Source organism: Carya illinoinensis, chromosome 5, assembly GCF_018687715.1.
Source record: "Carya illinoinensis cultivar Pawnee chromosome 5, C.illinoinensisPawnee_v1, whole genome shotgun sequence".
Classification (NCBI taxonomy): Eukaryota; Viridiplantae; Streptophyta; class Magnoliopsida; order Fagales; family Juglandaceae; genus Carya; species Carya illinoinensis.
Genome location: NC_056756.1, coordinates 46,995,056 through 47,021,875, shown reverse-complemented (window position 1 = coordinate 47,021,875; position 26,820 = coordinate 46,995,056). Strand labels below are relative to the sequence as shown.

The following is a 26,820-nucleotide window of genomic DNA, read 5'->3' as shown; positions in this document are numbered from 1 at the left end:
CTATATTTTACGAAAATCTTCTCTTTGTTTTGTTTTTCAAAACGATATGATTGTTGTAAAATAAAGAGAGAGTAGCAAGAGAATTGAAATATTGCAATATAGACTTAGCTCTTCATGAACTCAATATCATTCACTTTAAATTTATTGTGTGTTGTGCAAATGATCCTCCATGCACCAGTTTATAAGCATAGGAGAATAAGGAATATGAAATGTTGATATATTAATTATTAAAACACATTCATAAATTTAAAAGTTGCAAGATTTGATACAAGTAGAGGTGTGGGTCTAGTTCGAGAGGTCACGGACTGAAAATTTCGGTTAACCCTTTTTCTGGACCAGACTAAATCGATTACCTCGAAGGACTGAACTGGACCATTAGCTATTAGTTCAATACGTTTGATTCGGTCCCATTTGAGCTATGAACATTTTTTTCCTCTTTTCTTTTTTTTGTTAGATAAATTAATATAAAAAAATTAATTAAATTAATAAAATTAAAATTAAGTAAGCTCTTTAATGTGGATTATGTAACCTATTCATTAAAAAAATAATTAATTATAAGTATATTTATGATGTTAGTAGTTACTAGTCTAATACTTTAGTATTCATAATGGTCTTTATTAAAATTCTAAGTTAATGAATATCATATGGGGTATCACAATACACAACATAACCAAAAGTATGAAGGTGAAATGTATTTGGTGGTTGGCCAAATGCAAATTCCATTTAAGAATACTTACTATAGGCAATTGGTCTTATTCGAATCAATAATGCAACATGCAAAATTGCAAGTCTCTAAGTATAGACATGTAGTTTTGTTTTAAAAAATAATGATCGAGTAATTAATTGTACACATTTAATAAATGACTCAATTAAATCATTCTAAGTATGTGTATGGGCAACAAGATGTTCAACATCAATCCCAACTAATATGCAATAATCATTAAAAAAAAAATTAGATGTAAGTTCTCCTTCATTATCCAATCGAATAATCTGAGTTTGATAAAAAAAAAAAAAAAATTAAGCTCGTAATCTAATAATTTATGCAAGAAGACTAGCAACCGCAACATTCGAGTAGAAAGTAGACAAATATTTAACTATCTAGTTGATGCATTTATTAAGACCATAAAATATCAAAATGACCTACATGGTAGATGTATAGGTCCACATATATTTCCATGAATTCTTTATAGAAATGATGGAGATTCAATAATTAACTTAGAATGAGATGGTCTGATTATTAGCTAATTAACATGATACCCATAGATAATCACTTGGTAAAATAATCTTCTGGTTCTTTAAGGGATGTCCATATGAGTTCTAAATTACTCAACCCATCATGATTGATCCTGGATGACCAAGACGATTGTGCTAATGTATAAAGATCTTTGGAGTAGAGCATTTCTTGTTTACTACAAAATGTAATTCAATTGTTTTCATTATTATATAATATAACCAAAATACAAGAAGTTGATAGTTTTTCTAATACGAATTTTTAGCCTATATTTGTTGTTATAATGTAAAGATATTCATCATTTTTTTCATTGATGGTTTCAACAAGATAACCATTACAACGAATATCTTTAAAACTGAGTAAATTTCTTCTAGAATATAAAGTATGGTCCATATAAAATTTTGTTCCTTTAAATAATATGAAATTGGCTCTTCTAAAGCATTCAATTAGGTTCAATCAACTGGATATTATATTGACGTTTGCTCTATTTAATATATTAAAATATTTCTTATACTAGAGAATTGTGTGTGTTGTATAATTGTCTGCTAGACACATTTTCACCAATCATCTAGGATTTTGTCAATATATTAAATAGAATTTATATGTCCTTATAAACAAAAACATGTATAAAATATTATCAATACAATAAAAAAATTAACAAGATGTACTAAAAGATAATAATTCAAACATAAGTTGATTATAAAGAAAGAAAATTAATTCATATGCATCACTGATCAAAAGATCATTATCTCCTTTAGAATTCACAAAGAAATAAAAAATATCGAAATGAGTTTGGACCGTCATATTAGAATTATCAAAATAAGTTGACGATTTTTTGGATCATTGTGGTCCGAAAAATTTATTTTGACATTTTTTTCTTTTTCATTTATAGATGCTTGATATGAGTTCACCAAATGTTTAGACGTACGACATATACATGACCAATGTCCTTTTATACCACACATGTGACATTTTTCTTCATATTTATTTACGTGCTTATTCTGTAAACCTTTGTTTTAATCTTACTTTATCACAGTATGGTTCCACTTTTGGTCATATGTAACAATTCTCTTTGAAAAATTTTGAGTGCGCTCTCATTGATTCCGATAGTTTTTTCTACCACATTCACAGCCATGTTTTTTTTTATTATTATTATTGGTGATGCTACACCCATTGAGGGGAGTCATCGAGAGTGCTCACCGAGTGTGCAATTTTTTTTTTCAAACATTTTTTTAAACCCCTTAAACATTCTTTATTTTTTTAAAAAAATCACAAATTCATTAAAAACACATTTCCTTAACTATTGAGTAAAAAAAGCAAAATGGGTGGAAATCCTCGATGAGAGTAGTGTTTTTCTTCTTTTATCATAATGAAATGAGATTCCATTTGCTTCATGGAATGGAATAAAATTGGTTGGATGTGACTGTTATTTTTTATTAATAGCTTGTTATTTTGTTCAACCACTAGTAAACAAAATATTAGTTCTGAATACTTAAGTGAACTTTTATTTTCGATATTGCTATTGTAGAAGCACATTCAAGGCATAAATACGTTATATGCTTTATTTCAAACATATCATTGTTAGTGGTTTTTTCTTTACACAATTTCAATTGTGAGCCTTTTTTTTAAAAGTGTAGAGTTGTATTCATAAGTAATCTTGCAATTTCAAATGCATTCAATTGTAACGAGTTTTTGGAAAGATTACGGTCTTCTAGTACACGTATTTCTCCCTTAAACTATCTCATAGAATCAATAGATATTTTAGAGTGATACTGTAGGGATACTTATTTACTTCTTTATAGTTTTTCCAAAATTCATTGCATCAAGATGAATCTCAATATTAATGATCTGTGATAAATAACTGTTGTCAGAAACATTGAGGGTACCAAATTTGAGTTTTGTAAGATTTAACATGATATATAACAAATACATTAAGTATTGAATGAGAGAAAGAAATATTTAAAGTCAAACAAACATATGTGAAACAAGAATATCTATCGCATTGATATGATAACATCATACTTTATATAATGTCATACAGATCATATCAAAATTTCATAAAATGATTTATATCACTGTACGCAAATATCAATACTTATAGAAGAAAAACTTACATTGTTGGAGAATGTTAGGTAAGTATCTTGCTAAATATTAAAAAAAAAAAAAACATAACAGTTGATTAGAGTTTCATACTGATAACGTGTTGTAAAATAATATTAAGGACCTCGGTCTAGTCCCTAAACACTAAGATCTTCTAGCTCCGCTTCTCCTTAAGATAACCGAAGTGCCTCGTCTTCTTGCTTGTCTTTACTTGAGTATGGAACTTGAGTAATGGTGTTTGGTGTATAATGATGGTTTGTATTGTGGTTGTGGATTGAGAAATCTATAGAATGAATATGATGTATGGAATGTTGTGGATGGATTGTGGTGTATCTCTTGGGTTGGTGCCACTTAGGGAAAATTAGGATTTGGTGTTTATGGTTGACGCCTCTTAGGGTAATGTAGTAATTATGGAAGTGAGACTAGGGTTAGGGTTTCCTAAAATATAGGAATTCCTTATGGATCTAAGGTTTATGGCTAGGAATGTTGGAGGCACTAGATCTAGGATTTTATGATTTTATGAAATAGATCTATGATGGAATATAAATGGATATAGGTTAAAATAGTATTTGGTAGGTAGGATGTATATGGAATTGGCCAACACGGCTAGATCTTCTTGGAAAAGTAGATCTAGTGTACTATATGGATGAATGAACCAATGGAATGGAGAATGGCGTGAGGAATGAAGGATTTGCAAAGATGATGAATGCAAAAAGAAAATTACAAAGAAAGTAAATCAACAATGAAAAAGATAAATGAAACTGATCATAAGATTGATAAATAAATCATCACACATCCACAAACGTCAAGGTAAAGATCCTCTATTTGGGATTCACATAGGTTGCACCCAAATAACCTAAGTGCTAAGTACCGAAAATAGATCTCAAGAATAAACAATCCGTCAACTAAGGAATTTGCCAAAAGATGCAAAATGAAATACTAAGGGTCCTACTTATAAGTTTACAAAGTGGAAACCCTAGTAGGTCTCATAAATAATAAAAGACTTTAAAATAAAAGAAATAACAAATAGATAATAGGTAATAATGCTAGGATTAGCCATGGGACTAGTCTAGGCGCAAGTCTTGGCTCAAATGGCCCATGGCATGGGCCATGGGGGTTGTTGCCGTGATACTTGGCTTGGTGCATGGCTGGGGCTGCTGTGCACATGGCCTGGCCTTGTGCATGGCTAGTGCTCCCATGCGCTTGCATAGCTAGTGGGTTGTGCGCATGGCCAGGCTTAGCCTGCACACTGGGCAAGCTAGTGGCCTGCGCATGCACACTGTGCTGTGCATGCTGTTACAAGCTGGCCTGGTCACTAACTTTGCTAGCGTGCTGCTACATGCTGGCTGGCTACGGCAAGGACATGTCATGGCATGGGCCATGGCGTGCCCGTGGTTCGTCGATGAGGCTATCGAGGCATGTCAATGGTCGTGACGAGGCTTGGCCCGTGGTCACTTTCCTAGGGATTCTGACAAATTAAATAGAAAGAGAATTGAAATATTGCAATATAGACTTAGCTATTCAGGAGCTTAATATCATTCACTTCAATTTCTTTTATATTGTACAAATGATCTTCAAGACACTCATTTATAGGCATAGAAAGATAAGGAATATGTTAAGGTGATAAAAAATACATTTATGAATTTAGAAATTTCAAGAATTGAGATTTAAATAACCTAAAATTTTAAGAGGTAGAATCTAAATGTTCATCCACAAAGATAATTCATGCATTTATAACAAAGATAAGAATTATTATTTTCATAAAAATTATAGGGCTGCTTTTCTATTTTAGCTATGATATCTAATTATTTTTCTTTTACCATGAATTTTTATTGTCATAATGATCCGAACAAACAAATCAAACAACAAATAATGTTATCCAAAACAACCGTACGACCGCCCGAAGCAGAGCTCCTCCAAACATAAAGGTCAAATTTTGCCATGTCGTAGTAGGCTTCCTCGAAGAATAACCAGACAACAAATTCTGCTATCGTTCAGAGAGAGAGAGGTAAATTTGAAGGGGGCGATAATGGGTGGAGAAGCACATGTCTTGAAGAGAATTCCACGCATTAGATTCCCGCAAAGACACCCTAAATCCATTGCTTCAGGTCTCTTTATCTCTCGTCTCAATTATTCTGTCGCTAGAAGTAATTGAACAGAAATTGTGCTTTTATTTGTGCATGTTGCTTTTTTTTTTCCTTTATATATATTCTACGGATCATTATTTCGTTTTTATTTTGGAAGAAAAAAGACTGTATAAAGTGTAAATTTCGTGAATATTTAACTCGGATTGGTTAATTTTCTCTCCAATTATATGTTTATCATGAGCTATTGAGATGGATGAGCGATTGTCTACCAAGATTGGCAGAAGGGTAATGAGATGTCTTTGAGCTATTTCGTGAAAGACCAATAATGGCATATTGTTTTTTTTTTTTTTTTTTTTTTAATGTTTCACCCTAGATTGAATGTTAAGTCTTCTAGTATCCCAGTGGGGCATTACAAGGATAACAGGAGGTCAGAAAGGTCATGGTTTGAGAGGAGAAATGCGAGAGCTATGGTATCATTGAGAAGAGTGGGTTTCACAGCCGTTCCAATAATATATGATTCATTAAGGATTTACTCAAGTTAACTCGGTTATGAGAATTTATATGCCGCAACAAAGGAGACAATGTAAAGAAATGTAGGCCATGCTGATTCTCTTGTGAGTAATAAGACTCATTGACGGCTTTATGAGTAGTACTGACTACTGAGCTCAATTATACCAATCAAACTATTTTCTTCTCCATTATACAGGTTATTTTCGGCTTCCCTTTTGTTCTTCTACAGATTTAATCTGGTAAGGTGTTTTTCAATTTTTATCCTGTCTTCTGTAAATAGATTGGTTGAGATATCTGTGCAAAAGTCCAGGCACCGCTGAATCATGACCATGAATGGTACACCTTAGGCTTATTCAATTTTTTAAGAATAGAAGCTATATAAGCGGCATGACATGATATATATTATGATGCTGCAGCAGCAGATTTGCGTAGCCCACTGATCAGTTTCTTGCCTTTGTGATGAAAAGTTAGTTTCAGCACAAATAAGGGATGAGGTGGAAAAAGATGGATGAGATTGTGGGCTTGGTAACCATAACTTTCGGAAAAGGTGACGTTAGCATGGACTTTATGGCTGCAGTTGTATGGACTAGTACAATAAGTTGGGCATCACAAAAACTAAGCGAGGCAATATAGGCCAATTATGAGGGCAAGGTCAAGACAAGACGGCTTATCATTTCACAATACCATAGAATTCGCTCATGTTGATGGCTTGATTGCATCAATTAAAAGATTCACGTACTACTAATTAGGGAAATTGTCAGAAAATGTTGGCTGAGACTCTTTAGATATGGGAAAGATAGATAATTGATTTCACTCCTGAGAAGAGGTAAGGCCATGGCATTCATCAATAAATCTTTGGTTGAGGGCACTAAAAACCAGAAGGTGAGGTTGGCAAGGATGTGATATCTGCATGAAGAATGTTTTGTAATGTTATAATGATCAGATGAAGGTTTTGTAGCTGATCCCATGTAAAGGGACGAGGCCTCTTCCTCATAAATTAATTTATTAAAGTCTTATTTAAGTTGCACCATATCGCTATATCAGACCACAATTTGATCAAGATGTCTCTGCTGAAACCCAGGTACTTATAAACTGGCTAGTTTTCAAACCCTCTCTGTTTATTCATTTTGAAGAATCTAAGCTTCATCAATGGTGTAGGCAAGGCATTATGACATGTCAGTTTTCCTTTGTGTAATCTGTTGGTCTGTGTATTGCCTTTGCCCTGTATGCCTATTTAACTTAATCGTGCCTAAGAATGTTTGTCTCCAATCAATGTACAAACAAAGATCTTCCTCTTCCCCCTGCTGTGCTTATCACTCGCAGATTTGATGGTACCAAAAGGTTTGATTCAAAATGGTTCCATGTATTTTGATACATTTTTTTATAGGCCATATATTTTGATACGTTATACTTAAATGAAATCCTGAGGAGATGGGAAATGGCTTCATGATTAATGCATATATGACATTTTGGATACTGCTATGTTTTTTGGTTGAGCAGATAAGGTATATTTGGTTGTGTGAAGTTTTAAGCATTACTTGAAGTATTTCTACTCTTTTTTTTCTTTTATTTACTGATGTATTCTCAATGATTAACCATACTTAAAGGCATGGTAAGGCATGTCTCTCCCCATATTTATTTTTTTGGATTACACTAGGGCATTTACTTCAATCAATCTCAAGTACAGATTTGCTAATTTGCTTTGATAGTTTTCTTCTTAGTGTATATTTACAAATATTTCTATTTCAGATTTCCATAATTTTCCATGCACAGATTCTAAATCTCAAGCTCAAAGTAGGGATGCTCATAACATTACCATTTCAAAGTCAGATGTTCCAGCAGCACCCGCAAACACTGCTGTGGGAGGGAAAGCTTCTCTTCAGCCAAAACGAACACCAGTCTCGGACAAAGAGATAGAGGCTATTCTGGTGAGCAAAATATCTCCTGACATTATCAAAATTCAAATATTTGAATCTGGGATAGATCATATCTGATCTTAACCTCTATACTTTAGAATTTGTCTAAATGGGTTTTCCACAGACCGCTGAGATACTTTTGTTTTGAGCTCTATGTTTTATGGAAAAGTTCCTGCCTAATTGAGCCTTGGATGGTTTATATTTTCTTTTCTTTTCTTTTTATTGGCACCGGGTGTCCAGGAACAGAATCCCAACCAATCCTAGGGGTACATAGGCCCTTGGCAAGAAGTTGGATTATATTTTCTGGAAACTAATGCTGGAAAAAAACCTGTTATGACAACTTGATTTTATGCAATGCATTCATAATATCAAAAAGAAAAATAAATATCCAATGCATTCATTAGTAGGTACAGGCACTTGGATTAGAAAATCAAACCCGCTTAGCCAGCAACTCTTCAACTAGATACTTGCATTGATTTTGTTTTGTTCCTATGATCTTTTGCAGTTGGGTGGATGCTTCTGATCTAACCAAGAACTAGTACCATGGAGTTGCAATCGATCTAGACTTTTGGATCTTCTGCATATCATTTGGCATAATAATGCAATTAAAATACTCTGTTATGGTAATTATGTAACAGATAGAATGCAAAGGAGTTTTGAGGAAAGGATCACAGGACCTGCTTTGATCCGTCAAGACATAATGGATGGATTCGATTGATTTACTCCTCAGCCGGACTATATTCTCCTTTTTTTTTTTTTTTTTGAACTTTTCCACAGTAGGCTGGTATTTGGCATATAACCCCTACAGGTTTGATAGGTATTTGGCACAAAGAAATGCGAGTTTATCAGAAAAGGAAATTCGTATTGAATTTCACACATGGAATTCTAGTAATTGGACTTAGGGTATTCATTTAATTTTTATTTAAACACGAGTTGAGTTTCAAACTTGTCGCCATGTTAAATTTTATATTCATGAATAAGTTCATTTATTATTTAGGCAACACATTGAAATGGAAGTTCGAGGGGTAGGCGCCTGATGAAACGCCTTACGTGATAGGGGCTTCGAGGTGCAGAGCTTTAGGAAGAATAAGAAGCTATGCTTTACAAGAATGGTTTGGCAATCAACCGCTACTCGCCCAAGCGCCTAGAACTAGACGTTCTTCTTGTGTCACACCCTGACTTCACCTTAACTAGTGTTTCGTGGGAAAGAGGAGGTTTTCTCTTTCCAATAACATGGCTATAGTTGGAAATTATTCAAGATTTACTTAATTTTGACAATATATATATATATATATATATTTATACCATATCCTATAATTTTATCTACCAATTTTGAATTTTTATAAATATCTTTAATAGTTTATAAATATCTACCAGTTTAATGGTTTATAAATATCTTTAATGGTGACGATTATATTTGTAAGGACCTAAACATGCTTAGTATTATGAACATGATTTTCTTTTATACTTTTAAATGTTCAAGATATTCTCATTATAAAGAAAGATAATGCTGTAAAAAAATTTAAATGCAAAGTTATGCAAGATTGTATAAGTTGAGCCGAGTTTTTACAGCTTTTTTGTTTTTTCGGTATAAAATATACTACATTAATTAATAACAGACATTATAACTTTGTTTTGAAACATACATTACAAGTCAACTACAACATAAATAGCTCTTCAGTATACAACTGTGACTGACATGATCTACTCCATACTGCAAACCTTTACAAACCACAGTCTAAGAGGCAGCACAACTCTATCCAAAATAGAGTTAACAAACCTCATGTTCTATCTAAGACGAAAGGAGGATATACTCTATGGACAAAAGTCCAAGAGACACTATGCACAAAAGTTTAAGAAATTAATGAGTTTTTTTCTTTTTCTAAAACAAAAGAAATAACAAAAATTAAAAATACATGAGAAAAATAGAATCACATCTTGAAAAAATAAAGATCTGCATTTTCAACTTTAGAAAAATAAATTACAAAAAAAGGAATTATACGAGTTGTATCATTTAGTAATCGATCATATTTTCATATTCACGAACAACTCATTCACTGATTGAATTAAGTCAAATTCGGTATATCCGCATACTTGCTCTATCAGATGGCATCCGGATCTTAGGGTCCAAGTTGAAAAAGAACTGGGAATCACACTTGGTTGGATAACCCTTGATTATGTAACTTTGTATCGTTAAATAATAATTTTTATTTTCAGCCAATTTCTATCTGGGTGGGTATATACACGTGTAAATTATCATATAAACAACAAATTTCTTCCTGTTTTATTTATACTTTCATGGCCCCACAATTCTTATCCTTGTTTAAGATCACATGTAGAGATCCAAATGTGCACATATGAGATCCAACTCAAAAAGTATTCAAGTCAAAAGATTTCTGAGCTAACAGATTCAAAGCATGCTTGGCAACCTCAAAAACTCACATTTCATACGGTATCAAGAATTTCCAACATGTAATTCTTAATCAATGATTAAGAAAAAAAAACTGTACATTTATTTCTTAATAACAACTACATGAGCCTAACCTTTTAAAGCATCACGGGGTAGAAAATATAAACATCAATTGATGAAGAAATTTAACACAACATTCGAAAAACCTATAATACCCAGTAGCAGCCCAATTGAAAATAGTTCTTGCTTTCTGCAAATCCTTGCCAACCCCAATGAACCCACTTCTTCCTCCTGTTGTCTGTGAATTGAGCATCATTTGTTGCCCGTGAGAAAGATCAACATATAAATAATTTTCTATGTATCATTTTCTCTAAAATACTGTATAGGGAGGAAAATCGAGGTCGCCTATGTCATTACTGTGTGTTTGCTGCTGTCTTGGTGCCTCTTGGGAAGACCATTATGCCTTTTGATAAGGTCTTCCCGGATCACAGGGCTAACAGCAAGGTCTTTTTCCTCTTGTATGAGATATTTGTCAACCTGTGCGGCGGCTTGCCGGCCTTCAGAGATCGCCCATACCACTAAGGACTGTCCGCGCCGGCAATCGCCAGCCGCAAAGACACCATCCACATTGGTTGAGAAACGGCCATACTCAGCCTTGATATTTGATCTATTGTCCTGCTCCAATCCCATCTTCTCTGCTACAATCTGAAAAATCAAATGGCAGAATACCACTAAACGTCAGCAGAGAAGACAACTTGGAACAACAGTTTTTATACAAGTATTATTTGCTTTTATGTAGGTAAGGAGCTCCACTTGGCAACTGGTTTCAATCTACAGGTAAATTGTAAGGGCTAAGCAAAGTAAAGAAACTAACCGACTCTGGGCCAAGGAATCCCATGGCAAGTAGGACAAGGTCAGCCTCAATGATCTCCTCAGAGCCTTTAACTTCCTTGAACTGAAATTTTCCACTAGCATCCTTCTCCCATTGGACGCGTACAATTTCAAGTCCTTTCACACCACCATTCTCATCGCCCAAAAACCGCTTGGTCAATACCTCAAAAGATCTTGGGTCTTTTCCAAACTTGGAAGCAGCTTCCTGATGCCCATAATCAACACGGAATGTTCGAGGCCACTGCAATTCCAAAATAGAAGTAACTAATTACAGAAGCATCTACTAGTACAACAATTCACTCACTTTCTGGTCCTTTTTGTCTTTTACAATAAGCACCTAATATTCCAATATAAACTCAAAATACTCCCAAATAGTCATTAATCTCATTCAAATATTCTTGACTCCAAATTTGCACAAAAAAGATATGGTTTTGAGTAAATATGGCATCAAAGGGGCATCAACAATATTCAACTACTAAAAGCAGAGCAAGTGACAAACAGATCACAGCTGGAAACTAAATGAAAATTGCTCTACGTTGGGCCAGGCCATTGGCATGCATCATAAAATAGGCCTAAGGAAAAATTAGTCAAAACCTGTGGCCAAGGGTTGCCTGGGGCCCTAGTTTGTGGTGGTTCAGGGAGAAGCTCTAAATTTATGATGCCACTGCAGCCATGTCGGATGGACGTCCCTATACAATCTGTGCCAGTGTCACCTCCACCAATGATGACTACTTTCTTGCCCTTAGCAGAAATGTAGTTACCATCCTTGTGGTTGCTATCAAGCAAGCTTTTAGTGTTTGCATGCAGAAACTCCATGGCAAAATGGACTCCTGATAACTCCCGTCCTGGTACTGGAAGGTCCCTGCACCAAAAAATAACTAGATCCTTTGAACATGCATCGGCATGAAGAAATTTAGCTAAACATAATTTCTAGAGATTATGATGGATAATTTAGTAATCTCTATCTTTCTACTTTCTACAAGTTACCTTGGTTTTGTGGCTCCTACAGCCAAAACAACTGCATCATTCTCCTCTCGGAGCCGATCAAGAGAGTACAAAGGATCAGTTCCAACATTAGCATTAACCACAAAATTGACACCCTCCTGGTCCATAAGTTTCACCCGACGTTCAACTATATCCACCTTGTCAGCCTTCATGTTTGGAACACCATACATCATAAGACCTCCAATTCTGTCAGCACGTTCATACACAGTCACAGAGTGACCCATTTTGTTTAGCTGATCAGCTGCAGCCAAGCCAGCCGGTCCACTTCCAACAATCGCAACTCTTTTCCTGTGATCATACACATTATGTTATTTTCATGGAGTAGATGGGACTTATCCACACAGAATTTCTCTTCATAAACTAGACTATTCTAACTGGGTAAAACAACAAAAACTGTCAGACCACAATTTAGCCAAGAAAAAACCATTTCAAAGACCACCAGTTAAGGAAAACAAATATCCTTGTTTAACAAGAAAGAGTAACTTGAAAGACAGTATCATTTCTCGTCAATTGATTTTGAAGGCTTACTCAGTTCTCTTGAGAGGAGGCCTCGGTACCATCCATCCCTCCTCAAATGCCTTGTCTATAATGGCACACTCAATGCTCTTGATAGATACAGGATTCTCGATAATTCCCAAGACACAGGAACCTTCACAAGGTGCGGGACACACACGACCAGTGAACTCTGGGAAGTTATTTGTTTCAAGGAGCCGATCTAATGCTTCACGCCACCTGTTTTGGTATACTAACTCGTTGAATTCAGGTATTTTGTTTCCTAGAGGACATCCAGAATTTTCCTGCAAATTTTAAAAATGGAGATTTTAGTGCACAAAAGTTTATATGAAATTTTGAATGGAGAAAACAAATAGTTGCATATAGACTAGTAAGTGGGAAAATCACCTGATGGCAGAAAGGAGTACCGCAATCCATGCAACGTGCAGACTGAGTCTTTAAAAGTGGGCCAGGATTTGATTCCTGCATTACTTCCTTCCAGTCATTCATCCGTACATTTGGGTCCCTGTATTGAACACCCTCACGCTCATAATAAATGAAACCTCGATGTTTAACAGCATCAGTAACCTTAGTAGGCCTCTTCAATGATTCACCCTCTTCTACCTTCTGGAAGTATCAAAAAATTACATCAAACAAATAAATTACTATAATGATAACCAGCAAGAAGCATGCTTGATAAACCCAGTTCACCCTCCCTCCCCACCACACCACTAGTAAGTAGGACTAAATAAAAGTGAAAACGAGATTCTGAAAATTTGAGGGAAGGCAAAACAGATCTAGCAGTGCGTTCAATAAATATCAATTTTGAAAGTGAACTATAAAACTGAACCAACAAATAAAAAAATGGTTAAACCCTGAAGTATGAGCAAAAACTCATTTTAAAGCAAGCTCATTTTGAAATTTGAAGACTAAGGTCTTGTTTGGGTAATGAGGTATTCTCACATATTCTCAAAACTTCTCATAATTTCCTTTCTAAACATCACTCAAACACAAAACAATTTTCCATTTCAAATTTTCAACTTCTTCATATAATCATTACATAATCATTATACAACTTTCCCAAACTTCCAAACAAAACATTAAAAAAAAAATCAAATCTCAAAACAAAACTAATATGAAAAAATTATATTCAAACAATTTTTAACTTTATAATATTTTTCTTCATCTTTTTCTCTCTCCTTTCACAAAACTTAATAAAACATTTTAACTCAAACCACTTAACTACTATTCACAAACCATTTCACTATTATTCACATAGTTTGATATTCTAGGTGTCCAAACGAGCCCTAAAACTACCCAATCCAGAAATCAATAAGGCCACCTATGGACTCAACTTTTAATACGGATTTCGATTCAACTCTTCACCTAAGCTTGACTAAAAGCTACATCCTTCAAATGTTTTGAATCACATTATGCAACTAGGAGAATTTATGGTCCCGTAAAATATAAATTCCTCAAGTGCATGAGAGAGTGAGAGAAAGCAATAATCCCGATAAAGACCAACACTAATTGCAATCAAAAGAGAATTACCTTATTGGATTTCCCATTTAAAGATGCAACTGCTAACTTCTTAAGCTCTTCAAAAGCATCTTTTCCATTTAGTTCTGCCTCAACTTTCTGCTCATCTTCTTTAGCAGCATTTTCCACAGCCTCCTTGGAGGCTTTCTCTGCTTTCATGCTTGCAAGAACCCGCTTATACTCCCTCGGTATAACTTTAATGAATTTAGGCAGAAGAATCTCAAAGTTAGCAAGTACTTCTTTGGCTAGTTGGCTGTTTGTGTGACGTTGATGTTGCTGAACCATCATTCTAAGAGTCATGATATCCTCCTCTTCTTCAACTTTATCAAGATCCACGAGTTCAGGATTGCACCGAGAGCAAAACTTTCCATCCATGTCAAGAACATAAGCTATACCGCCACTCATACCTGCAGCGAAATTCCTGCCAGTTCTTCCAAGCACAACAACAGTCCCACCGGTCATATACTCACATCCATGATCACCAACACCTTCCACAACTGCCTTAGCCCCTGAATTACGTACGCAGAACCTTTCTGCTGCCATTCCATTGAAATATGCCTCCCCACTTGTAGCCCCATAGAGAGCCACGTTACCAATTACAATGTTTTCTTTTGGATCAAATTTGCTTTCCTTTGGAGGATAAACTACAATCTTCCCACCAGATAATCCTTTGCCAACATAGTCATTGCTGTCACCTTCAAGCTCAAGTGTGATTCCAGGGCAGAGGAATGCTCCAAGGCTCTGACCCGCACTCCCATTGAATTTGATATGGATGGTATCTGCAGGAAGCCCTGCCGCTTGATAGCGTTTAGTCACTTCATGGCTAAGCATTGTTCCAACAGCACGATTCACGTTGCAGATTGGTTTTTCAATGTAAACAGGAAGACTCTTTTCTAATGCAGCTTCACACAGTGGAATAAGTTTTTGGTCCAAAGCCATGTCCAAGCCATGATCCTGTTTCTGGACACAGTACTGTGCTGCTTCAGGCCGAAGTTCAGCAGCAGGTCTAAGTAATAGGGAGAGATCAATATTCTCCAGCTTCTCATTGTTCTTAGTCACTTCTTTATCCACTTCAAGCATATCTGAACGGCCAACCATCTCAGTTACTGTTCGAAATCCTAGCTGTGACATTATTTCCCTCAACTCGTCCGCTACCATGAAGAAAAAGTTAATAACATGTTCCGGTTCTCCAGCAAACTTCTCTCTGAGAACTGGATCCTGAGTAGCAATGCCAACTGGACAGGTATTTTTGTGGCACTTCCGCATCATGATGCAGCCAAGTGTTATGAGAGGTGCGGTACTGAAGCCAAATTCTTCTGCACCAAGAAGGGTGGCTATGGCCACATCTCTTCCAGTTTTCAGTTGGCCATCTGTCTGGAGAACCGTTCGGCCGCGGAGATCATTAGCAACCAAAGTCTGGTGAGTCTCAGCCAAACCAAGCTCCCATGGGAGCCCAGCATTTTTTATTCCCGTCCATCTAGAGGCCCCTGTACCTCCATCATGACCTGAGATCAAGACATGGTCAGCATGCCCCTTCACTACTCCACTAGCGACTACTCCCACTCCAGCTTCAGATACCAGCTTCACACTAATTCGAGCCGTTGGGTTGGAGTTCTATAAATTGAAAAGAAAAGCATCAGATTGTCTACAGCTCAAAAATAAAGAGTAAATAAATTTAAGGCCCATTTGCCCCATATATATCCCAGCCAAGCATTACTCTAACAAAAGAGGACAGCCAAAAATATATAAAATAAATTACGAAGTCCTTCCAGGAGGAAGGGAATACACTGAAGTAGCCAGGGCCTTCAATGGCACAGATATTTTATTTGATTAGTAATGAGTGCAAAATCAGCATTACACATACCTTAAGATCATGAATTAACTGGGCAAGGTCTTCAATGGAATATATATCATGATGGGGTGGTGGACTAATAAGTCCCACCCCAGCAGTAGAATTCCGAGTAAGCGCAATTTCTCCTACAACCTTGTGGCCGGGAAGTTCACCCCCTTCACCAGGCTTTGCCCCCTGACCCATAATGAACACAAAGTTAAAACAAATTAATCACAGAGATTTATCAAATTCAGTTTATATTCAATCTCATAAAATGCCAAATGTATATATCAATTAAAGATGCAAAGGCACCCAGAGGTGCTTTGCAGACACAGTATCATCTGCCATGAACTCAGGTCCATAAACAAAAGGAACCTCCGTTTCAATAGGAATATAGGGCAAAAATGAATATATTTACATTAAAATATATATACGATGGGCATCCATTCAAAAATTAACAAACAGATACCTGAGCCATTTTTATCTGCAATTCATCTGCATTAGTAAGGTAATAACTCGAAACTCCAAATCTCCCACTAGCAACCTGCTTAATTGCACTCCTTTTTGGGTTCATTGAACCATCTGGAAGTGGTTCCATGCGAGATGGTTGCTCACCTCCCTCGCCTTCAGCAAAAATTCAAAGGAACAATCAATGATTTGAATATATCATTAGTATAATTCAAAGGAACAGTTAACCTTTCATATTTAACAAATTGAAGCTTCAGAAAGTCACTAGCACTATAAGCTAGTACTGAGTTGTTTTGTCAAAAATTTAAAAATAAAAATAAAAAATAAAATAAAAATAAAAAGAAAAAGAAAGACTAACGTGTAAGAAATGTCTAAAGAGATTCCAAACATGTTCCTTGACTGGATGCTAATCAACAAAAGTGCCTTAGTTACCAAAAAAGAAAAATTGGAAGCTATAAAGGGAGGGGGGTAGAAAACCTGTATTCGACTTTCCTCCCATTCTATTCATAGCGATAGCAAGGGTTGTGTGTGCCTCCAATGATATAGATCCATAACTCATGGCCCCAGTACAGAACCGTTTGACAATCTCACTGGCAGGTTCCACTTCATGCAAAGGAACTTCCACCTTTGCTGCTTTAAATTTCAAGAGTCCCCGCAAATTGCAGGATTTATTCAATTTATGAATAAGTTTGGCGTACTCTTTGTAGGCGGCAACACTGTTAGTTCGGGCAGCCTCTTGCAGCTTCGCTATAGCAAGGGGATCGTTAAGGTGAATCTCACCACCTTTTCTCCAATGATAATCACCTGGATTAGGCAATGCTACAGCTTCCGCACTATTGGGAGGGAAACCACGAGAGGGAAATGCCAACTCATGCAGATGAAGTTTATCAAAAGCAAGCATCTCAAATGTTGCACCCTCAACTCTACTTGGAGTTCCTGCAAAGCACCTCTCAATCACTTCTGATGAAAGACCCAGAGCTTCGAATATCTGCGCACCCTTGTAAGAGGCCAAAGTTGATATCCCCATCTTGGCGAGAACCTTCATCATTCCATAGTTGCTAGCTTTGAAGTACTTCCTGACCAGCTCTTCCTTTGAATAAAAGTTACCGCTGGATTTGGGTGGGATCTTTCCATCAACTTGTAATCTCCAAATGGCTTCTATGGCCAAGTATGGGCATATGGCATCTGCACCAAACCCAACGAGCGTACAGAAGTGGTGCACCTCACGTGGCTCAGCAGTTTCAACTATTAACCCAACTTGCGTACGCTCGAGCTTTTTAACAAGATGTTGATGGACAGCACCAACGGCCAAGAGGGAGCTTACCGCAACACGATTAGGTGAGAAAGCTATACATCAAAGAATTTTTAAATAAAAAATCAGTCAATAAATGAATTCGATACTCTGCATGGTTTCCCATTATCTGTTGAATGCAGATACATATTTTTTTGTTTTGATAAGTAAGAAGACAATTTATTAACATGAACGATCCATGTACAAGGGACGTATACAAGAGACATGAATGCAGATATATGTTAACTCAGCGAATGCACAACAGTGACTGCAATCAAATGTAAGCATAAAAGTAGAAAATGAGATACCTCTATCAGAAAGCACGAGCAAGGTATAACCCTCCTTAATTGCATCATGTGCTTCATTACAGATCCGGTCCAAGGTCTCCTCCAATCCCTTCCTACCTCGGTCCTTAGAAAAAGTAATGTCCAGAACTTTGCTTCGCCAACCTCTGTAATTCATCTTTTTAATTGCCTCTGTTTCTTCAATGGATAAAAGAGGACCTTTTAGTGAAAGACGATGACATTGTTCTTCAGTGGTTTCCGTCAGGTCACCTTCTGGACCAATCATGCATTCCATTGAGGTGACTATCTTCTCCCGAATGGGATCAATTGGAGGGTTTGTAACTTGGGCAAACATTTGCTTGAAGTACTCAAAAGTGATCTTTTCTCGGTTAGACATTACAGCCAAGGGAGTATCGTTTCCCATAGAACCAAGGGCCTCTACACCATCTTTTGCCATGGGAAGCAACAACATTTCCAAGGCTTCAACAGTGTAACTGCATATGGAAGCCAGAACTGAAAATGATTTCCTGTAAAGTTTGAAAACATGAAAATAAAAGCAGCAGAAACAAGGCTAAGATTTACATACCCAAAAGCTTTTAATGGAGCCAATATACCATGAATTCCCAAGTTTTCCATGCTACCATCATTGCTAGATACCTATAGTTCCAAAAGGCAAGATCTCATATGAGCAATGTCCACAAAGGAATATCAAGGAGAATGGTCATAAAATACTTACTGGAATCACTCTCGCAACTGGAGGAGGGACCTTTTCAGATTCATGAACAGAGTTGACTATGTCGTTGAGTTCAATTTTTTGCCTTTTTAGCCACTCGCTATAAGGCCTTGCCATTGAGTATTGCTGCTTCAAGGCTTCATCATCAACAACAATATGATTTTGAAAATCCACCAAAAGCATCATGCCTGGGTTTAGTCTTCCTTTCCTAAGCACATCTTCAGGTGGAATGTCTACTACACCAACTTCACTGGCCATTATAACTCGTCCACTATGGGTGACATAGAAACGACCTGGTCGCAGCCCGTTGCGATCCAATGTTGCTCCTAGATAGCGGCCATCAGTAACTGCATATGATTTTACACATTAAAAGCTAAAAGATAGATGAAGTCTAAAGCAAACTCGTGGATTTGGTGCCAAAAAATAAAAAATAGAACTATTACATGACATAAGAGCTGGCCCATCCCATGGCTCCATCAGAGCAGAGAAGTATTCATATAGTGCCTTTCGATGAGGATCCATATTCTTGTCATTTTGCCAAGCCTCAGGAATCATCATCATGATTGCTTCAGGAAGACTTCTACCAGCTCGAACCAGAAGCTCAAGGGCACCGTCAAAAGCTCCTATAGAGGAAAAAAAGGGTATAAAGCAAGTTAGTATATGATAAGATGATGCACAGAATCTTATAGAACATGTTACCAATTAAATTCTGAAAACGTGACGTGAAAGAGGCAATAAGATGCTGGTTCATGGAAGAATTTCCGTATGGTCACAGATATATGCATGGACACATGCAAGATTTTATATATATATAAATATAGGTAAAAGATGCATGTACACATGCCAGATACCAGTTAAAAATTCACCTGAATCAGATGAACTGGCATCCACAATAGGTAAAAGCTTCTTTAACTCATTCTCTGAAAGACCAAGTTCCTTGCACTTTAACAGACCCTCACGTGCCTTCATCCTGCATAAAAAGCAAAATGGGTAGGCATTGCGTTTTCACTATTCTTATTCAAGGAAAAACATGAATAAAATCAGCTTTGACCATAAGCCATCAACCAGCCAGCAATGCCATTTACCAATTGTTTCCAACATTTTAGATATATAGTGGATTGACAATGCACAAGCAGGTGGTTGGCAAGTAGGGCAGTGGAGAAACATTTAGATCAAGGTTATAATGTCATAAACAGGCTTGACTTCTATAGCAAGTGGGTTCTCAGAGACTACATTCCTTACCACCACACAGCAATATTATTAATTTTAAACACTGGAAGTCTGGACTATCTTCCCAGGTGTTGTATGCCAGTACACGAAGTCATTAACTGAGCAACTGAATGGATGTTTCACTTAATGAACTATCATTCAACATTTACATTTATTGAGAAGCAAGCACATTCAGATAAAAAGCTGGGCTATTGATGCAGGGGGCATCAGCTATGTTGAAGATTTTTTCTTGCTTAGCTTCAAGAGAAAATATTACGAGCATCCATCATCATTACTAACTTGAGCCATAAACAGGCATTCTTGATGTGAACTCAAGAAATAGTGTCTAAGTTAAGGTGCCGGTAGCATATCAAATCAAACTGAGAACAAGGTGTATACCATTTTATGTACAGAAGGATCCTTATCGATTATACAGCTCAAGAATCAAGATGCAATTACACTATTCACTTAAGAACATAAAAGAACCCTTTTACTCGATGACATACCAGTTTACATTGCCTCTAAGTGTGTTGATTTCTCCATTGTGGCCCAAGATTCGCATGGGTTGAGCGCGATCCCAGCTGGGAAATGTATTTGTTGAAAATCGAGAGTGTATCTGCACCATAAATCAAAAGAACCAAGATTGTCAGTGGCAATCCCATCTGATATATTCACTTAAGAAATTGATTTGGTAACAGCACGTGAGATTCTGTTCGGGCACTTATACTTGCACTAACACTATAATGCTTGGAAACCCTAATCTAGTTTAACCAACACAATTTTCTTCCCACCACTCCATTGACATTTTCATCCCCAACAATTGATCACAAAGAGCGCGGCACCAAGTTTCTGCAAACATGATTATCTCGATAATGAAGCTTTCTTACCAACTCACCCAATGTATCTAATCCAGCATCCAAATTCAAACAGTAATCAAGGGAGTGGAAGAACTTAAGAGATCATTCAAACCTCAATGCCTCAGAAGTCATTCCTCAACCTTGCATCTCTTCAGTTACCGGTTGTTCCCATGCTGTTTGTTGGAGTATAGAGTTAGTGGAGAGAGAAGAAAAGTGAATGGATAATATATTTACCAGGGCCATGTAGCTCGTAAACCTTTCATTGCCAATATCTGCATAATAATAATCCTTCAACTGATCGGGCTTTAACTGACCTTTGTAAACAACAGTCCTGCAGAAAACAGGCAAATCAATGACAATGTGATTGCAAAAAGGAAAAAAAAAAATCTTATATAACAAGCTACCTAGCATCTAGAACAAATAATGTGGCTTTCTGAAAAATGTACCTTGCGGACAGAGAACAAATATAGAAGTCCTTCGCACCACCATGTTCGAGGTTTAATGCAGCTCGGATAGCAACCATTGAAACCCGCCTTAGTATGTACATCTGTAGAGAAAGAAGTGGGAGAATGCTATCATGATGTTCTAACTTAACTACATTGGAAAACAAATATACCACAAATGAGTATATACTTCGTGTCTTCCATTTATAAATACTTTAATTAGTTTGACTGCTAGGATCATTGAATCAAGCAAAGGGATTTAACTAATTAATTTAGCAAAATAATCCAGCAAAGCTTTGTTCAAATTTTTGGTAATTTGAAAAGCATGACTATAATGTTATTTAGAAAACTTATCCTAACATTACCACAAAATAATCATGCATTCCACTTTAAACCTCTGTAACTGACTTGTAGAATATCAGAGATGGAACACTACCTGCTGCTCTAAATCAACTTGGGACCGAGGAGTAGGGGTAAGGAATACTTGCTCAACCACCGGTTCCGTCTGCAATGCAGACTTCCCCAATCCTGTGTTATCTGTTGGCACAGGTCGCCACCCAAGAATAGTATGCCCAAGGGACTCCGCAACCTTCAAACAAAAGCAAAGGAATCTCATCAATAGATAATCCCTCAGAAGAGAAAAACGATAACATGAGAAGCAGAGAAAGAAAATTGGAAAACGTGATACCAAAGCACGTAGCAGAAACCACTTTAAAAGAATTAAGAGAGTCCACCAAGAAATAGGAAGTGATACTCAAATTATTCCAAACAGAGCAAACTTTTCAAACTCAAAAATTACCTTTGTAAATACATTTTTGCTTTCTTCCCTCCGATTCTCAGATTTGGGCAAAAAGAACATGCCAACAGCATATTTCCCTGGTGGAGGAAGCTCAAACCCATGATCCTTAGCAACCTGAAAAAAGGCAGCCAAGAACAATAATTACATTATTTTATATCCCAACCACGAACGGAAGAAAATTTTAGGGAAAAGGATTAAGGAAAGAAAAAAGCCAAAGCCCGGCAGCTTGACTTCAATTGCAAATCACAGAAATCAAAGGTTCTTTGGTTTGATAGTCTGCAAACATGATAATACTCGATGCAAATTTCTACCTCGGACCCCTTTTTGAGGGACTATTTTCCCTCAAAAGAAATATAAAATTTAATATAACGAAAAAGAATAACTCTCAACGAGAGGATATATTTGTAGGATTTCCCAATAAAAGGATTTTTTTCGTAGTTGAAAATGCTTCCAGGACTAACTAAAGCAAAATGGGAAGTACAGACAGAAAAAGTTTCGGGTATTATTATCAATACTCTGAAAGGTCAAATATTTTAACAAAACCTGTCAAACTAACCAAAAACCAATCGGGGGAAGAACAATAAAGGAAAAGGTGGAAAGAACAGAAATACATTTTTTAAAAGTAAAAAATACCTCATTGTAGAACTCGTGCGGAAGACCGACAAGAATTCCCGCTCCATCACCAGTGTTAGTTTCGCAGCCACAAGCACCTCTGTGTGACATACGTATCAACATCTCGACAGCATCCGTAACCTACGACAAGAAAAAACCCCACAACAAAACCATCACACCTACCTCAGATCACACACAACTAATCCAAATATTCAACAACCAATGAACACGCATACATCACATATAGGCAATGAAAGAACACAAACATACCCACAAACTCTCCAAAAATCCAATTCAAGGAAATCATATGCATGAAATAAATTTAAAAAAAAACATACATACAGGAAAGATACATACAGAAATACGTAGATACACGAAAATATACATACGTAAATACAAACATAGCATGTATATAATCGATTGCAACAAGCAGAATAGGTATAGTTCCCTCCGTTCTCGCCTCCATACATACATACTAGAAATGATATTCTTACCGTTTTACGGCTACTTTCGCCGGATAACTCCGCGACGAACCCGACCCCACACGAGTCCTTATCGAACGACGGGTCGTAGAGTCCTAGCGGCTTCTCTGGAACCGCGGAAAGCGCCGAGCGGACGACGACCCTCAGCTTGGGTGACCTCCCCGGCCCGTCAGAGCGCCAAAGTTGAACCTTTTCCGATCCGGGCGCCCGCAATCGGGCCCCCAGGAATCTCTTGTCTATTACATTCACTGACTTCTTCGCCGTCGAGCAACGTGTATTAAACCGGCTAATAGGAGCTCTCGGAGCCGCATTGAGTTTCGGTTGTTGGTTGGAAGGCTTGTTAAGCGAAGGCAGAGCACAGGAAGAGCTTGTTCGGAGATGGAGTAATGAGCCCGAGCACGTGAACATTTTCGAAAATCTACCGAGATTTCAATGACAGTTGGGTTCCCGAATATATAGTAGAGTAAAATTAAATAATTTCTTCTATAAATTTGAGTTCTTTTAGGTCTCAAACTCAGATCTAGTATTAGAATTCCAATCACGAACGAAACTCAAATTTCGAAAAAAGAGGAGCCTGATCCAGATAAACCCATAAATCCGGGGCGAATCATATAGAAGTTGGAAATTATCACTACTACTTTCTCGAGACAATTCACAGATCTAAACCGTTCAACTTCGTCCCCAAAGGAATCCAAGGCCTTTTTTTTTTTCTTTTAGCTCTGTAATGATATCCGAGAAAACTGAAGGAAAATCTGACTGATTCGGAGAAATTAAAGGGGAAAGCAACGAAGAACCTAAAACACAAACTATTTTTTCTTTTTTACAAATTTGTGAACGAGAATCTGCTCGTCACGTGCAGAGATTTTTCGGGGCTGGAGGCAGAGCGCCTAATCCAACCAACCGCCAGCTTTCCCGGAAAACGAACAAGAAAGCTCAAGAAGAGAGAGAGAGAGAGAGAGAGTTTTGAAGGTGGGTTCTTTTTTTTTTTCTTCTTTTTGAAGAGACAGAAGCGATGTGTGTTATATAGAGAAAAAGGGGAGTTATAAGGGAGATTCAGAGAGCAGTGTGGAGACCCACAGCCGGGAAATAGAGAACTCGATATATGATCTATGTAAATTTACGGTACTACCCCACAGTCCGACCCTACCTTTTTAATTCAATACACAATTTTCTGGCGAGGTGACAGATTGGAATCTGCTTGATTGCCACGTGTTAGCTGCCCTATGCGGCACGCGACAGCCGCTCATGGTGGGTCCCATCCCTTGGGGACTTCGACGATGGGCTGGATTAATTAAAGAGCCCTAATCACCCTCCGATGCTTTATTTAAGTAGAGAAAAAAAAAAAAAAAACCGAGAAACGTTTGGCTTTGGCCATCCAAACAAATATAGAAATTCATTTTATAGCTGATAATAATTAAATAAAATTTATTGTTTAAAATTAATTTTTATATATATATTTATTTATTTATTAAAATAAATATCCCGATTTATACATTATATAATTATATAAATAATTTTTTTATATAATTATAGGTATAATTTCTATAATTCTCTTTGTAAATTTTGTCGGAACGAAGGTGTTTGAAAATAAATTGTGATTAATAAACATATTGATACCAGTAATCATCTAAAAAAATTGGATATGGTTAATTTCTCTTTTAAGAAAATATTAAAAAAAATAAAAATTTTATGTGTTATTTTTATATTTTTTTTATGTATTCCATCAAAGTGATTAATTATATATTTTTTAATATAAAATAATTAATTTGATTAATTATATCAATAAAATATTTAAAATATAAGTAAAAATAATTGTATATAATGAAATTTATTTTATTTTAAATGAAATTGACAAAACTTTCTCCAAAATAAAATGCTATTTCGGATGGAGGTTATTTTGGGTAAACATTAAATGAGAGGTGCATTGGGCAGTTGACCACGTAATGCGACGCTATGGATGACGAAAACGTGGCAGGTAGAGGAGAGGAAAATAAAGGAATTTAGAAGGGTATTTTATTTGTATTTATTGATCGATGACCGCATACGCGGCCAATAGTAAAAGTAATTAGCCGGTTTTACGCGGCCAACAGTAAAGCGAAATGTTTTTTTTTTTTTTTAATTTAATTTAATTTAATTATCTTTTTGCCTAATATTCTTCGAATTTCAATAGCCAAAAATTGAATACCATGAGTCATGTCTAATATAATACATTAAGCCCTTTACGATGTTCCAATTTTGCTTTGCTGCCGACAGATTTATTTTTAATCCAAAACCTACCAAATATTTTTAATTTAAGGTATGATTGCGTTAGAAATTTTTAAAGTGTTTAAATAATTTTAAAAGTTCTTTAATAGAAAAAATAAGTTATTTAGATGTTATATATTAAAATATTTTTTAATTTCAAATAAACAAAAAAATACATTTGAAAAAAAAAACATCATTTTGATTTATTTTTTTTCTTAAATATACTTTTTTCAATAATCTGGAATGTAGTTTAAATTTTAAAAAAATTATCAATTGGTAGAAATATCCATACATATTTTATATAATTATAATTTTAAAAATTTAAAAAATTTGAGCATAATATTTAAAAAATCTAATAATCGTTATTGTTACTTCAAAAATCACTTTTTCTACGTCTTTTTTAAGAAAAACACAAACAAGAAAAAAATAATAATAATAAGTCATTTATTGAGATTCGTTATAATAATAAAAATAATAGATTTTAAATATTCTTGTGTGTTAACTATGTGACAATATTTTGCATTAAAGAAATGATGTTTATAATCGTGAAATATGTAAATACTGTGTAATCATTTTGAAAAAATTAATAAAAAATTATCTACATAAAAAAATAATAATTTTTTAATAATAAATTCTTCTCTTTTTTAAAATAATTACACGATAATTATATACTATACGACTCTACTTAATACTCCTCCTTATTAACATATAGATTGTGCGTTGAGATTGAGAAACTAAACTTGCAAACGATTTTTTATTTTTTATTTTTCCTCAAGAAATACCATACGTGTTAGGTGTCAAGAATAAATGTGCCTAGAGAAATTCGACTTCTTGAATGGCACGTTGTGTTACCTACCCCGATGTCCCAATCGACCACCAACCAATGGCCATAAACATAAGAACATGCATCCTATCAAATGTACCTGTCGATAAATTGTTATAAGCATAAGTTGGGACACTTTTTAGCAAAAAAAAAATTATAAGGACTCCTCGTTATCAATTTGTTGAGAAGTACGGAGGCCCACTTTCCTTTTATTGGTATTTATTCTGTGAACCTTTTGAAAGAATAATCATTTTAAAGCGTTTCAAAAGTAGTTGCACTTACCAACTTCTGCTGTCATTTGCTCGGTGTTGGGTAAAGAAACTGTGAAAAGTCTAGATGCAAGTGTGGAATTTCTTGTCACTGCCTAACATCAAACATCAGGAGCTTTGAAAATTAATGATGAAGGTGTGCTGTCAATTTGAAACATGAATGTTCCTCCCTCAAACAAAACCAACATGGTCAATAATAATTTCATCCATCATGATTTCAATAACATTATTTGGGAAGTATTTCAATGAGTAAAGCTACAGCTACCGAAAAATTCTACCCAAAAAGTAATCCAA

The 26,820-nt window shown here is 35.8% G+C and overlaps 1 protein-coding gene across 3 annotated transcripts; it reads right to left on the bottom strand.

The window, feature by feature from the left end:
• Positions 1-10,262: 10,262 nt before the first annotated feature.
• Positions 10,263-24,193, bottom strand: LOC122311011 (glutamate synthase [NADH], amyloplastic). 3 transcript variants are annotated; one of them, XM_043125346.1, is made up of 22 exons: positions 23,203-24,193; positions 22,730-22,849; positions 22,097-22,210; positions 21,734-21,886; positions 21,301-21,401; positions 21,089-21,185; positions 20,504-20,613; positions 19,655-19,758; positions 19,232-19,411; positions 18,792-19,135; positions 18,642-18,712; positions 18,080-18,549; positions 16,958-17,827; positions 16,482-16,636; positions 16,046-16,207; positions 14,194-15,795; positions 13,051-13,266; positions 12,679-12,947; positions 12,133-12,438; positions 11,740-12,007; positions 11,129-11,386; positions 10,263-10,959 (listed from the first exon to the last, which is right to left on the bottom strand). In XM_043125346.1, exons 1-22 carry the CDS (start codon positions 23,596-23,598, stop codon positions 10,660-10,662), a joined length of 6,666 nt encoding a protein of 2,221 aa, XP_042981280.1. In that variant the 5' UTR covers positions 23,599-24,193; the 3' UTR covers positions 10,263-10,659. The 3 variants fall into 3 exon arrangements, with proteins under 3 accessions (XP_042981280.1, XP_042981279.1, XP_042981281.1); XM_043125345.1 differs by having other exon boundaries at positions 13,051-13,269; positions 23,203-24,192; XM_043125347.1 differs by lacking the exons at positions 21,301-21,401; positions 21,734-21,886; positions 22,097-22,210; positions 22,730-22,849; positions 23,203-24,193 and adding an exon at positions 20,967-21,027 and having other exon boundaries at positions 13,051-13,269; positions 21,111-21,185.
• Between the last annotated feature and the right edge of the window lie 2,627 nt (positions 24,194-26,820).

What these genes read in the sequence shown, in the direction of transcription:
- LOC122311011 (XM_043125345.1), bottom strand. Translation starts at nt 23,598, where the DNA reads ATGTTCACGTGCTCGGGCTCATTACTCCATCTCCGAACAAGCTCTTCC. An exon ending in TGCAGATAAAAATGGCTCAG is followed by an intron (nt 16,208 to 16,481) that starts GTATCTGTTTGT and finishes ATTATGGGTCAG; the next exon opens with GGGGCAAAGCCTGGTGAAGG. An exon ending in CAGGCAACCCTTGGCCACAG is followed by an intron (nt 11,387 to 11,739) that starts GTTTTGACTAAT and finishes TTGGAATTGCAG; the next exon opens with TGGCCTCGAACATTCCGTGT.